Raw genomic sequence first — 15,606 nt, 5'->3', positions numbered from 1 at the left:
GAGGAAGGAGGCGTGGTGGCTACAGGTCCCTAAGGAGTGAGGGACCCTCTCTGACTCTGGGGAGCCCACATGTGAACAGACTGACTGTGTGAGAGGTCATTGTCTCTAGAATTGGAGAAAGCAAGAAAGTGAGCCAGTGAGATGTAGAAGAAGAAGGCTTAGGGGACTTTCCTAGATCTCTTAGTTCCTCACTGTAAAAGGTTTGAAGCAGTTAATCAGTCCAACATCCATACCGGTGGATGTCCCAAAGCTCAAATGCTGAGACCATAAAGCATGAACTGCAAGGATTTCAACATAGGTAAATAGCCAAGAAAATAGATTAGACAGGGTATGTGGACTCAGGGAGGGATCCTAGTTTTTGTTTTAGGACTCAGAGAAGCTTGTGTCTTCAGCCTCCAGGGAAAGTCTAGAATTTGCAGCAAAGAGATACTTGTGCTTGGAAGAAATCTTGAGCCAATGACTGCTTACCTGAAGCAACAGACTAAGGGAAAGTGTCAAAGTATCAGAGTCTCCTCCCAGACCCTGACACTCTGACTAGGCAGAGCTTCTCAGGAAGTAGAAACTGGCACTGATTTCTACATCTCACTAGATTTAGCTGGTCAAATCCCCCATAGCATCTCCACCTGAGCTGGCTTTTTTGCCCTCCTGGATTGCCCCTGGCCTGAGATCTGGAGGAATAGCACCTATAAATACTACACAGCAGCCCCAGAGAACTGGTGTCAAGGCTCCCCTCTTCCCACCCACCTGCCACAAAGGGCCTCTGGGTCTGGCTTCTCTGGGTGGGTGAAGTAGGAGGCTTTGCTTCTATACTTGGATCACCTCTACTGCTATGATCTTGGGGGAGGGCTCCTTTCTTCACTTCCCCTTTCTGGGGCCCTATAAGAGCTTCCCAGCCAGTGAGGTTTATTCCTTGAGCAGAACTCTTGATATGGTTGTTCATGCAGTTGGATTCTAAAACTATAAGAACTCTTAAAAGCCTCCATATATTCCTACAAGTAAGAAACAGATTTATAGGCCCTAGTGTCTTGCCCAAGGTCCCCCAGCTGATTAGCAGGAACAGGACGAGAACACAGCTCTCCTTCATCCACAACTATAGTACACTCAGTATTTAACCTCCTTGTGCTGGGTTCTGGGCTACAAGGCAATCCTTGAATCCTAGTCACCTAGTCAATCCTAGGTGAGCAGATGAGAAACAACTCAAACCAAGAAGAAGTGTGGGCACCAGAGGAAAGATGACTAGTTTGGGAATCGTGGAACAACCCTTCTGTGGGCCTCACTTTGCTGTTTATAAAATGTATTCTCCCAGTGCTGACATCCTTGGAACAAGGTTGATCTAAGATTGAGCTCCCCTTGTTTCAACATCCCAGCCCGCCACTCTTACAGGGCATAAACCAGTCTTGATGTTATCTGGAACTGAAGCCAACATTCAACGTAAAGTCAACAGAGGAAAGGGGACCTCGATACTATTCATCCTAAAACCAATGGAAGCAGCTTGATAAGTCTCATTTGGAATCATCTGTGCTAAGATGCTCATCTTTTGCTAGAGATATTTGAGAATTTCAAACAGAAAGAGTTAACTCAGACTCTCTTTGCTCATAAGAAACATCCAGCAAGTTTAGGAAAATGCAGGCAAAATCAGTACCATAATACAAGATGTGTCCCTTGGGATTCAACCAACGCATACTGTCTTCTAGCCAAAGGCAGAAGGGTGAGATACCACCTGGATACTTCATCTGCTTACTCAAACTCTGGCTAGTTCTCTACCCTGTGGCTTAGATAGTTCCATGCCAGCTTACCAGGTCTGGGTACCTAAAGGCAATTTATACATTGGATCAGATCCTTTTCTCTCCCACCCCTCTCCTCCTTCTCTGGGTCTTTGCCTGAGAGGCAGCCAAATTATATCAGCAGAATGAAATGGGAAACTTCAGGGGTAGAGATTGCAGGCTGGCCAGGGCTGGCCACATTTTCTTGGGGCAAGAAAGAGGATGCAAAGTGCTGACATACCCAAGGTCTGGGGAAATAGTATTCATCCCCTGCACCTGCCAACAGGAGCTGTTTCAAAAGCCTACTGAGCATGGGGATATTTTTAAAGACATATGTTCTCACTGCCACTGAATTAGACCCTCAACAATCAGTATTTTTAAAAATCTCCTTTGGCTAGCCAAAAGATCACATGAGTCTGGAAATTACCTGTTTATCATACACACTGAGTATTAGTGTTCTTCACATGGCATTTCACATTAATCTTGCCATCACCTAATGAAGTCAGCAAGACAGCGATTATTCCATTTTCCTGAAGAGGAATTGAGGTCTAGAGAATGAAAGTGACTTCCAGAGCCAAACAGCCGTGAATGTAGGACAGATGCTCACAGGGAAAGGAAATGGACCCTGGGGTCAGACAGACAGGCTCCAATGCAAACACATTGCCTGGCACATTTAGCCACCCAATAATTTATTTCCAACTTCCTTTGGCCGAGGTCACTCAACTAGGGAGTGGCATAGTGGGGATTAAAATCCTGTCCTAGAAGTCCTAGAGCCACTTGGGTTCTTTACTTAGCAACAGAAAAAGTTCAGCTGAGGTTGCACACCCAGCCAGAGTGGCACAAACCTTGCCACATAACCCTCTGGGTTCTGCTTCTCTGCTTAACCCACTCCCCAGGAAGGCCCAGAGTTCTGAACACAGCCCCAGCTCAGCTTAGCTCCAAAACTTCACTCTGCTGCATTTGCAAGTCCAGCCTCAGCCTCTAACTCTATAGAATGGTGACAGTGAGGCCTGGGGAAGATTGTTAGCTAAGCACACAGCATTATTATCTTCCCTACAGCTCTCCCAGGGGTCTTATCACACTCCATATCCAGGTGGGTGCTGGTCTGTCTGGATCTAGATGGAGCCACTTTCTTCCAGGCTCCTTAGCACCTGCAAAGAGGTGAGAAGCACACGCAGTACAATTTTAGTGACATTTTCCAGCATCCAGAGTCTCACGTCCTTGCTTGAATTGTCCAGGAACAAGGGGCTGAGGACTGATTATTCAGCTCAAGAACTCCTCGCCTTGCCCCACAAGCACACTGCTTGATGTCTCTCTGGAGAGAGGCTGAAGCCTGAGGATGAGAGGGAAAGCCACGCATTGGGCTCACAGATGTGCACAGTGGCTGCCTGCTCTTGTCCCCAGTGTGCTGGCCTTTCCTTGGGACGTAAAGTGGTAGCTCTAGGATGGTGGCAAGCTTGTGCCCCCAGAGCACCGCCTACCAGGGCCATTACTCATTCTTTCTGGACCTGAGCAGTCACTGGGTGGGTTTTACTGTAAATCTCCTTCTTTGAACAAGAAAGGATTACCTGTTCAAAATGAAGACTTTACTAAGTAATAGGAAGTGCTATGGGGTGACTTTGGGAACGTAGGGCACCCATGAATCGACAGAGGCTGTTGCCCTCCTTGTGAACCACTGTTCTTCAGTATTCACAGGGAAAGGGCCTCCGCTGCCCGGGGAGACTTAGTTTCCACTCACGATGGAAATTTCTGAAAGAAACCATGATGGAAAGCAGACATGAAGCAGTGAGGGAAGGAAGTGACGGTAAAAGTTTCCCTTGAAGCTCTTTAGAAATTGTTGGAATTTTTATCTTGCTAGGGTGCCCGTGAAGCAGGGGAATGACTTGCAAAGGTCCTTGGAGCTGTGGACTGTAGAAAAACCAACTCGGTTTCCTGGGACTTCCGGTGTGAGGAGAGGGAGTGGCTGGAGGCAGCGAGGGGTAATGCTGAGGAGCAGGGCCCCAGTTACCTGCCATCCTCACTCTCGCCACTAGGGGTCTCTGCTGATCCACCGCCTCAGGTCGGCTCATCAAGACCTCCCAGGAGGATGGACGGCTTTAGTAGCTTACTTGCCTGGGCTAGAAGAGTAACCCGGTAGGTTCAGAGTTCCCCACTTCTGCTGGGGAGCTTGTCTTATCCTGAGCATAGTCATGAACCATCCTCTTCACTGCTCCCATTTACCTCATATACTGGGCATGCCACAGAATGGTTCTCTTTCTTATGTAGGTATCTTCTTGCCCTAGCCTGGTCACAGGTTTTCTGAGAGAAAGAATTTTTCTTTGATTTCCCTACAAGGGCCCAGTATAACATTAAGTGCATGGTAGATGCTTGATAAACACGTGGCTCGATTGGGCTGGGGAGGCAGTGGTGTTTATGTGCATGCCTTACACGTGAGGTTGCCCCTGTCCCCACACACCCTTCCTGGCAGAGTCCCTCTGTTCCTGCAGAGCCAGAGTCCTGTCTCAGACCAAAAAAGGCCAGGTTCACAAACTCAAGGAAGCCAAGCACATATAATCAAGCCACCTAATCCTGTTCCACTCCTGTTGGGGGCTTAGTCCCAAAGGAGAGGCAGTTTCAGGCCTGTGGGGACAAGCAGCAGCTGCTGCTCTTAAGGAACATTCCTTCTCGGAAGGAGAGAAGCTCTCAGGTTTCATGGGCCTGGCGGGAAGTGTGGCCTCAGTGTCTCCTGGCACTCTGCCTGGAGGGCTGGGGGCTAAGCATCTACAGAAAGGACGCTTTAATGAATGCTTTAATGCAATGACCGGAAGTAGGCAGCATGAACTTAGCTTCTTACAGTTGTGGTTTGGGGATGTCCCCGCTGCATCTCCATGGGGATCTGTCCAGGTGGATTACCTCCATTACCCCACCTGGCCTTAAACTCACAGGTCAAGTCCTCAGGATGCTTGGCCATGGGGCAGAACCTCTAGGGCCTGGGCTGAGGTGACTGACCTCCATGTCCCTACCAACTTGAAAACACAGAGGTTCCTATAGGTCAGTGAACAAGCCGGGCTCTTCCCAGGGAGGGTCACTGATTAGACACCTTCCCATTTATTTATTTATTTGTTTGTTTGTTTGTTTGTTTGTTTTTTGAGACAGGGTCTCACTGTATAGTTGAGACTGACCTGGAGCTCACTACGTAGACCAGGCTGGTCTCAAATTCACAGCGATCCTCCTGCCTCAGCCTCCCAAGTGCTGGGATTACAGGAGTGCACCACCATGCCTGGCCCACCTTCCCATTCTGTTAGGGAGCCTCAGAGCTAAAGAGCTACACCTGCTAAGTGTAGCATCTCAGAGTGGATTCACTCCACATCTCTCCACTCTTCACTTCCGATACGTTCAGAAATCTAAATTCTTGCTTTGCAGCAATTGGTTTCTTTATCCTAGCCCCTGAATTCCTGAGCTGTATAGGATCATCTCTTCTGACCTGGAGCCCAGGACCCAGGATGCCCACTGTCCTTCAAATATGCCACCCAAAAGCATCACCATTGTAAGACTGAGGCTCTGGAGTGACCCACCCCGGATGTTGACACTTATTAAATTTGTAACCTTGGCACAGTGTTTTCATTTTTGTAAAATGCAGAAAGTAGTGGGCACTCTGAAGCCTTGCTGTGAGGGATAAAGAAGATATTACATGTAAAGCACCTAGGGGACTGGGGGCTCCATCAGTTTTCCCAGTCTGAGCCATAGAAGATGTGGCTATTCAATTCATGTGCCACCAGCCCTGATCCCTTGGCCTACATTCTCCACTTCCTTTAAGATCTTCAGCGATTGGCCACAATGATCAGCGAAGAATAGAGCCCCTTCATAAATCTGGTACAAGGTACTCCATCATTATATTCTGAGGTCAAGGACTGGGTCACATCCACTTTATGTCCTCAGAGCTCAGCAGGCTCCCTAAGTGTTCCAGTGGCTGCAGAAGCACAAGTGAACGACTGCTCCACCCTCTGTTGTCTTCTTCTCCCTAGCGATTCCAGCAGGCTGTTCCCTACCTTCTCCTGGACTTCTTACTGTACTGGGAACGGAGCTGCCAATAGGCTGTAAATTCCACTAAGCCTCCCAAAAGGAAGCCCTCCCAAGGGCAGTGACTCTGCAGCTTTCCCACCACACTGGGCAAAATCTTCCGGCTGGCCAATCTAATTTGTACTGAACTTTGTCTATCCTGTCTCTGGGCAGGAACAGACCTGGCCAGGTATGTGTGCCAGGCCTCAGGCTGGGCTCCCCATGGGGGAGGAAGAAGGACGGTCAGGGGCAGCCTCAGTCACATAAGTGGCTTAGTCCAGAACTGCTTCCTTTGTCTCCTCTCCTGACTTCTGAGATTCCTTTCCTGCCCTCTCAGAGGTCTCAGTCTCAGGTTCCACGGCTGCCATGATCTACCAGATCCTCAGTGTGACGCCTGGTTCCTTTCACTAGGATCCGGAGCTTGTCCTGGACCATTCACCCATGTCCTCAGCAGACCTAGCATAGAGCACACAGGTAGGGTCCCCCAGTGCTTGAATGGGAACTGTGGTTCGTGCTGATCGGCCTGTAATAGAGCTGGGCTTAAAGCTCCATGGAGGAGGAGGGTGGACTTCAGGTCGGAGTAGTACCTGAGCAGGTGAGGCAGGAGCTAGGTTATCTCTAGTGGAATGGTTTAGGTCATCACAGGGGACCCAGAGTCTGAGTTGGGAATGTGCTGAGGAGGCCACCCTGCAAGAAGCTTGGGTGTTACTGGGTACAGGCAGGGCAGGATGGCTTCCTAGGGAGATGGAAAGAACGAGCTGTGCTGAAAGCTAAGTCCTGCAAACTCTCTTTTAGTTCTGCTTGGTAGAAACAGTCGCACCCCTCCCCAATGCCCACCTCCGTTCCATCCCCACAGAGAGAAATAGAAGGCCAAATGGGAATAGGCTCAACATCATAGAATTGGCAGGAGGATACAGCATGGCACCTGGGAGTGGGGCCATCAACTGGAAAACAAAAATGTCCCGACTCTGTGACACAGGCTGGATGATTAGCACACAGGGAAAACCATGAGCTAGCATTTTGCAACAAAGCTGGCAGGCAGCCGAGATGTTGATCCCAGGGCTCATGCTCCAGAGGGGACATAGCCCTCCCCAGGCCAGGCTGGCGCTCGGGGCAGCTATTTCAGGATGGGGGGATTAAGGCCAGAGTGCAACAAATGCACACACACCCACATGCACGGGCACACCCACACATGCCCCCTCCTCTCTCCTCTGCTGTACTGGCTCCCCGGTCCTGGTCTTTGCAGCCAAGGGTCTCCTTCCCCGGAGAGCCCATGCCTGCCTCCGCCGGCCTCAGGGACACAAGCCTGACCTGGGAACCGGAAGGGCACGACCGCCTCCCCTTCCCCTCCCTCGAGTACCCTGGCCTTTGCGCCGAGCAGAGCCCTCTGTCTCCGTGCACTGTGGCTGCCATTTCTCCTTCCATTCTCTTCTGCCCGTCATTCTCAGGATCACCTCCATGCCCAGAGTCTGTGTCTCTTCCTGTCTTTCTCTTCCGTGTTCTTTTTCTCCCATACATCAGCCATCTCTAACTACTTCTGAATGCTTAGCTGACCCTCTATGTTTCTTTTTCTTCAGCTCTGTGTGTGTGTGTGTGTGTGTGTGTGTGTGTGTGTGTGGTACCAGGGATCGAACTCAGGTCGTTGCACTTGTGAGGCAGGCAGTGGAAGCACTAGCTAAATCCCTGGCTATATTTGTTTTCATTCCTTTCTCTTTCTCTTTTCTCTCTCCTTTCTACTTTTTCTTTCCTACGTGTCCCCCCCCCCCGCTATCTCTGTTTTTTGAGACAAGGTCTTCCTTTGTCGTTCAGGATGGCTCTGAATTCACTTTGTAACCCAGGCTAACCTTGAATTTGCAATAATCCTCCTGCCTTGGCCTTCCAAAAGCTGAGATTATGGGCAAGCACCACCATGCCCAGCTCCCCCGACACCGTTGCATTACAACTGGCCACTTATCACATCCAAGACCGTAGCTGGGACCCTCAGGGAAGGTACAAGACTCTGAAGGAATGTGTCTATTTTAAGAAAATATTAGCAAGCAGAAGCCTGGACAACTGTTTTAAGGTTCATAATAAAGTGATTTAGTGACTTCAGATCTATAAAACACTGTCTCAAACTCCAAAAACCTGTGTTATCTAGGAGAGGTAAATGAGAGCAATATAAATGCCTGTCATCTAATCACACGCGATATTTGCAGTAACAATGGTTTAGTGGTTTGACGTGGGTTGAGAGAAGGAAGTCACTCTGGATGGGAGATCAGGGAGGCCGCCCTGGGAGAGGAATCTCAGTACCGCCCTTGGGAAGGAGCTGGTTTGGGCCTGCACAGAGGTGGGCCGGGGCGGTGTCCCCAACAGAAGGCGCAGAGCAATAGTTGCAGCACCTTCAGCAGCCCCACTGGCCCAGGGTGGGAGGCCGAGGATGCACCCAGGAGGGCTGTGTCAGGCAGGCAGTTGTGCCATCGGGATGGGTGAGCAGAAGACCTGGAGAGAGCCTTAGGAATATGAATCAAATGGCTGAGCTGGGAGGGGCGCGGGTGTGGCTAGGAAGACAGGTAGCAGCCCAGGAAGCTCCCCCAGCGACCAGAGGGCCACTACCCCATGTACCCACTGAAGCCTGAGTGCAGGAGGGGCAGCAAGCAGTCAGAGGGTATGAAGGGCAAGTTTGAGTGACACCAAGTGGTGATAGTTGTGAGTATCCTTTTCCCTCATCTGTTCTCCATTCAATTGTATGAGTTCCATTTCCCCCCGAGGAGCAGAGGCTTTTCTGCAGGGACAATGCCAGAACCAGCCTCACCCTCTGGCAGAGATATTATGCTCCCAGTGCTGGGAACCAAATTTCCTCCCTCTTTCCTGAAAACTCAGAGGTGCCCGCCTAGTGCTGCCATCCCCCGGGAGGGCTGATTCTTGCAGCCTAAGACCATGATCACCCAGAGCCTACATTCTCCAGTGACCCTGCTTCCTGATGCCTCGCTTGTCAGCCTCGGATCCCCAACCCTGAGGGGCCAGTGTGGCTGCGAAGCACTTGTGCCTCCTTCCTTCCTCCTCCACCACGGTACACCCCCAAGCCCAGAGCTCCAGGTAGAGTCAGAGGGCCCAGGAGGGGAAATCCGGGGCCTCTCCAAGGACCTGATTATTTCCAAAGACTTGTGCTAATTTTCTGATATGATCCTCACATCTCTGTGAGGCACTAAATCCTCATTACTTTTCCTGACCGATGCATTCTAATTAGATCAACACTTAAAAAAAATTCACAATAGCCACAGGATGGCTTTCCATCTCATTAACTCCTCACTTATTATTTTCATGAAAATTACTGATAAAAATGTGCATCTCCATTTGGTGAGGCCTCACAGCCTCCTCAGCTCCTATCTTACATCTCTCCCGTCACCGGGGCTGTGCAGCATCACCATGGTAACTCACAATAATAGAAACTAATAAATTACAAACGAGATGCTCGTTGAGCAATTATTGTCCTCTTTTATGCAAGTTTCTTGCTAATTTTGATCATAAGGGAAAGTACAATAAGACTCTGAAGGAATGAGTCTATTTCAAGAGAATATTAGCAAGCAGAAGCCTGGGCTGCTGTCTTTTGATCTGTAATAAAGTGATTTGGTGATTTCAGGCACGAGGAAGAGGAAATAAACTTCTTGCCCTGTGTCCTAGGCACTGCTCACTCCCGAGTCCCACAGAGACCCCGCTGGGGTGCATTTGATGCGATACTGAATGGATTTTCAGGGCCTGTGGTCACGGTGGGCAGCACTGGCCTGCTCAGGGTCTGCCTGCCCCTCCTCTTCCCCAACAGTCTGGAGGCCCTGATAGGCCTCCTGGGGACAAGAATGGCACAGCCTTCCTGTGGCACCCTGCTTGCCACCTCTCCCCATTCATCCTCAGAAAGTCTCCCTGGAGACCCCCACTTGATTGGCCAAAGAGACATGGCTTCTGCGAGCTTCTCGGGGCCTCTGAGGGTGTTGTGAGCTCAGGAACTCAGGGAAAGGAAACGCAGTGGCGAGCCGCGGGATGTGTAGATGCCAACAAATGTGGTATGAAGGCGTGACAGGCAACTTTCTTCATTTACTAGTTTGAGGAAAACATTCTGCCCTGATGAGAAGGGGGCATCCTTTCCCACAGTGCGTGGGCCCCATTTCCTCACCTCCAGTGCCTAGGGGGAGGTGGAAAGGCAGTCTTGGAAGGCGTAGACTGAGTCACATTTACAGTGGGCCTGGAACCTCAGCGGGGCAGAGGTGCCAGGGCAGGGTGAGCACCTAAAGAATGACTAAGGAAGCCAGGTGTGGTGGCACACGACTGTAATCCCAGCACTCGGGAGGCTGAGGCAGGAGGATCACCGTGAGTTTAAGACCAGCCTGGGCTACATAGTGAGTTCCAGGTCAGCCTCAACTACTTAGTGAGACCCTGTCTCAAAAAAAAAAAAAAAAAAAAAAAAAAAAAAAAAAAAAAAAAAAATTGAGATTAGCAGATGATTTAAAAAAAAAAGAATGACTAAGGAAAAACAATCCTGTGGAAGGGTCTTCATCTGTTAAGAGGGCAGGATTTGGGGAAGGACCTAAGCCTCCTTTCCAGGAATGCACACTGTTTACCAGTTAAGCCTTCCACAGAGAAGCTCTTGGCCAGAAGGTCTAGGCCGACCCTCAGCTCCTCCTCTGAGCAAGTGCCCTATCTCCTTAGTGTGGGAGCTTGTTCATTTCTTGGGAGATCTCAGATCAGGAAGTTGGTAATTGTCCCTCTGATATCTGGTCATTTTTTAAGGCACACTGATCCCTGGCAGGTGAGACTGCAACTAATGGGTAAAGGAGTGAGGTAAAAGCATCCAATAAATTAATCCCTTTTCATAGGTCACCGGAGGACTCTCTGACCTTCCTGCACACCTGGCTTAGGGAGAGAGGACTCAGCCGTGTGTGTTACCTGTGAGTGAAGGTTTATAGAGGGCTGGTTGGGGGAGTAGGGTCCCCCGAGGTCATTCCTGAGCAGGTTATCACTGTGCATCTTGGTTTTGAGGCAGGTGATATAACGGTTGCAAAAGTCCTTGCAGAGTTCATTGACTTTCTCCAACTCCAGCAGGTGGATCCTCAGCACCTGGATTGCTTTCACCATCTGGGGAGAGGTCGGAGAGGTAAGCCCATGTGTTGTACCATAGTCCCCTCACTTCCCAGACCCCCAACCCTACCATAGCCAGGGAAAGGATCCCATTCCCGCCGTTGTCACACGCTCTCTCTTGTCCACATGATTGAAATTCTCATCACAGCCCTCTGCTGACTCTTTGCCTGCTTGGAGTCCACTGGCATCACACCTGTTCTGAGGCCATTGTGGAATTCTGAGGAAAGGACTTAGAGGTAGGGCCCAGGGCCTGCCATTTATTATTTGTGTGACTGGGCAAGTTGTTTCGGATCTCTGTGCCTTAGTGTCTAACACTTTGGGGATAATTACATTGTCCCTAATGACTTTACAGGTTCACTGAGGGGATCAGCTGAGGGGATATACATGGCACGCTGCTGAGTGTGAAGTACAGCACAAGTGTGAGGAGCTGAGATCAGAGTTCCCCATACAAGCCCGCAAGGTTGGGACTCTCTATTCTTAAAGCCCTGTCCCCAGTGGCCTTGTGTGATGCAGGTTACCTTGCAGGATCCCCGCTGATACTTGCTGACTGACTGGGTAATCCAGAAACACTCAGCTGAGCACTGGTGTCTGTTTCTGTGCCTTTGGATTGTGACCTGTACGCCTGTTCCTCTTCACAGTGACATTCCTAGCCATAACATGGCAAGAAGATACTTTGCAATTGAAACTTTACTCTATGGTGTGTTCTTTTCATTAAAAAGGAGCATAGAAAGGGTGGAAAAAAAAAAACAAACTATCTTTGGTCCAGCCTCTACAAGGCTTTGTTGTTTTTTCCATATACACATTTTAACCTACTTTCAATAATCTTGTACATACAATATTATTCCCGTTTTCCACTTTCATTTATCAAATGTATCATCTAAATGAATTGTATTCTCTCTTCTAAATTGAGAGCTTTGGGAAGGCAGGGGCAATGTCTGATTTGCTCACTGTATTATTTTCAGTACCAACACACAGGAATATGGAATAAATATTTGTTGAATGGGTGAAAATTCTTGAGTGAATATATTTTTAATTGTTGTGTACCATTCTATATGTGTGCCATACTAAATGCGCCATATTATTGGACATTTAGATTATTTCCGCTTTTATGAAAAAAACGTTTCAGTGACAATTTTCTAAGCTTATAGTTGTCCCCCCACCTGTCACCGCATTTTCCTTAGAATGAATTCCTAGAAGTGAAGCTATAGACATTCTTAAGGCTCATGGTAAATAAAACAAAACTACTTTTCAACAGGAGTTGTTCAAATGATGCTTGAACAACTGCACATCCATTAAAAAAAAACTGAAGTCTGATTTAAACCTTACATGTTATATAAAAAAAATCAAAATGGAAAAAAAACCTAAATGCAGGTACCAAACACTTTTAGGTAAAACAAAAACAAAAACAGAAGCAAATCTTTCAGATCTTGGGTTAGGCAAAGAGGTTTTAGACCGACAGCAAAAGCATGACTTAGAAATGGAAAATGGGAAACTGGGATTCGTCAAATTTAAAATGTTTGCCCTTCATCAGACCCTGTGAAGAGGATAAAAAGACCACCAACTATGAGACAATATTTGCAAACTACCTATTTGACAAAACACTTGTATCTAGAATACATAAAGGCCTCTCAAAACCAAACCAGTCCCAAGCAACCCCGTTAGCACCTGGGCAAAAGACATCCACAGACCTTTCACTGGAGAGGATCTGCAGATGCCAGAGAAACACATGAGAAGATGCTCAGTGCCATTAGCCATTAGGGAAATGCAAACTAAAACCACAATGAGGTGTCACTGCATACCCAACAAAAATGAGTGATAATACTCAATGCTGGTGAGGGACCGGAAACTAGATCAGTCATACATTGCTGGTGGGAATGTAGAATGGTACCCTCTTAAAAATGGTCTCTCTCTCTCTCTCTCTCTTTCTTTGAGATAGGATCTCTCTTTGTAGTTCAGGCTGGCCTTGAACTCACAGCAATCCTCCTGTCTCAGCCTCCCGAGTGCCACGATTACAGGTATGCGCCACCATGCCCAGCAGTTTCTTATAAAACTAAATATGTGCTTATTATGTGACTCAGCAATTGTACTCTTGGCATTTATCCCAGAGAAATAAAAATGTATGTTCACACAAACACTAGTCCGTGAATGTTTAAAGCAGCTTGATTTCTAATAGCCCCAAACTGGAAATAACCCAAATATAGTACAACAGGTGAATGGATAAAGCATCTGTAGTGTATCTACAAGGAGACTGAAATACACTGTGAATGCCTGAATAAAACATTGTTACAATAAAAGACACATTATCATTAATTCCCTCAAAAAGATTCCCCCTTGATTTGGACACTTTTATCCCATTGTTCCTGCCACTTTCTGAAGCAGTTCTGAAAGTCCTCTTTTGTGAGTGTCTTTATGAGGTGTCATAAAAATTACGGTGAATGATGGTGCTGAATACCATCCAAGGGAAAGGCAGACTCATAAAAATATTACAGTGTGTCCTTATCCACTTTACTCAACAGATCTGGCACCGTGCAACTTCTGGCTGTTCTCCAAAGTCAGAATGATCATGAAAAGTAAATGTTTTGAATTGATTCAGGACATAGAGGCAGCCACGACAGTGTAACTAAGAACACTCATTAAAGAGGACTCCAGAACTACTTCAGGAGGTGGCAAGAATTGTGAGATAAGTGAGTTTGAAGTGAGCCTTTTACTGTAATACATTTCTAAAATTCAAGTGTTCACCTTCTTCTCTGATCACACTTTGTGTATCATGGACTATGTCTTAGCCATTAGAAGGACTGAACTATTGATTTACTCAACAACTCAGATATGTCATAAGATAATTATGCTGAGAGAAAAGCCAATCTCAAAGGATTATATACTGTACAGCGTTATTTATATAACATTCCTGAAATGATAAAAATCACAGAGATGAAGAACAGATTAGTGGTTGACGGGTGAAGGGAAGGGGGAAGAACTGTTTTGTACTTTGACTAAAACAGTGATTACATGAGTTTACACATGTGATACAACTGCATAGAACTAGACACACATACGCACACACACACACACACACACACACACACACACATACCATGCAAAAGTAATGAAACCCGAACAAAGTTGGTGGATTGTTCTTGCTAATGAAAGGTGGTATGCTTGTGCAAGAAGGAAACTAGGATCTCTTTGTATTAGTTCTTATATTGCATGTGAACTTATTATTACATCAAATAAAAAGTAAAATGATAGGCGTGGTGGCATACGCCTGTAATTCCAGCACTTGGGAGGCTAAGGCAGGAGGACAGAGAGTTTAAGACCAGCTTGGGCTACATAGAGAGCCCCAGGCCAAGCTGCATTACATAGGGAGCCCCTTAAAAGAACAATGTCAGGATTTATTGTAGGGACTTATTGCCAATCCAGTTAAGTTGACATAGCAGTACATGCAAGTGCATTTAACCCTACCTTCCCTGCTTTTTGCTAGGATTTTGATTATTAAGATTTGCTTTTGCTTGAATTTTTGACAACTTTGGCCATGAAAACCTTGGGGTTATGCCTCTCAAAATAAGTAGTACATTATGAGGTGCTAAATAAACTTGTTGATGAATTGATAACAGCACCCAAGTGTTTCTCACTCTTACTGTGTCTCAGGCACTGCCGTAAGCCCATTCCATGTTTATCTTATTAATTCCATAGGGCTATCTCTGCAGGTAGGTATCCTTACTGCCCACATTTTACAGTTGAAGAAAATGAAGTAGGAGTCATCCCGGAGTGATTTGCTTCACCCTTAATACAGACTCTGAGGATCTGGATATAGGCAGAGAGTATGGCAGTCTAGAGGGTGGTTGGGTTGGGAGGAAAGCAGCTCAGTGACAAGAAGTATGAGGTTCCAGGAAAACCTAATAGCTTTTGGGACAATATGGATGAGGATATCCAGAATCCTGTGGTAACATTCCCTCATCTGGCTGCTTGATTTCCCACCTCCCACTCCAGAGCTTAGAATACCTCCCCAGCACAAGTGACTGTTTCTTGTGTGTGAAAAGAGATGGACAATGAGGGAGATTCCACTGTCTGATACTCTGGACACTATGAGGCTTCGGCCCTCAGCTCCCTGGAAGTGTTGCAAGGGCCCCCACAAGATGATCCAGGTCAGCCTGAGGCGAGGATGGTGCAAATGCACCGAGACACAAGGCCGCACCTTTTCCCTAAGCTGTTCCTGTCACTGCTGCAGGGCCTTGGGCCATTTTTGTTTTCTCAACCTGCTGATGAAGAAGCTTTCCTTACATCTGACCCACATCCCTCCCGCCTTAACGCACAGGGTGTACTCAGCCTCTGTAGGCACCAAGCTCCGCTATCACCTCCATCAGCGCAGCTTCCCTTCAGACGGAGCCTCCCTGAATGCCACACACCTGAACGACCATCTCACCTGAAAATGTTGTTCCATCAGCTTTTTCTTCTCCAGATAAAAGTAACCCTAATTTCTATTCTTTCTCTTCCCTTTCCCTCTGTGTCTCTCATCTCCTGCCTTCTTGCTTGCCTTCCTTCCCTTTCTCCTTTCCTTCTTCTTCTCATCTTTTTGTTGTTTGTTTGTTTGTTTTGGTGCTGGGGATGGAAATCAGGTCCTCGTGAATGCTAGGCAAGTGTTCTACCACTGAGCTACATCCTCAGCCTGGTTTTGATTTTTTTTTTTTTTTTTTTTTTT

General features: G+C 47.4%; 1 protein-coding gene across 3 annotated transcripts in view; it reads right to left on the bottom strand.

The window, feature by feature from the left end:
• Nucleotides 1-15,606, bottom strand: part of Pknox2 (PBX/knotted 1 homeobox 2) — a 196,603-nt gene that overhangs the window by 24,573 nt on the left and 156,424 nt on the right. For all 3 annotated transcript variants that reach the window (XM_010628693.3, XM_010628692.3, XM_010628691.3), the window contains one exon: nt 10,719-10,907. In XM_010628693.3, the coding sequence (XP_010626995.1) occupies nt 10,719-10,907 (189 nt within the window). The remainder of the gene's footprint in view (nt 1-10,718; nt 10,908-15,606) is intronic.

Source organism: Fukomys damarensis, unplaced genomic scaffold (assembly GCF_012274545.1).
Source record: "Fukomys damarensis isolate Sample0158 unplaced genomic scaffold, DMR_v1.0_HiC HiC_scaffold_16, whole genome shotgun sequence".
Classification (NCBI taxonomy): Eukaryota; Metazoa; Chordata; class Mammalia; order Rodentia; family Bathyergidae; genus Fukomys; species Fukomys damarensis.
Note: the sequence above shows the minus strand (reverse complement) of the source record. Positions and strands in the feature narration are given on the sequence as shown.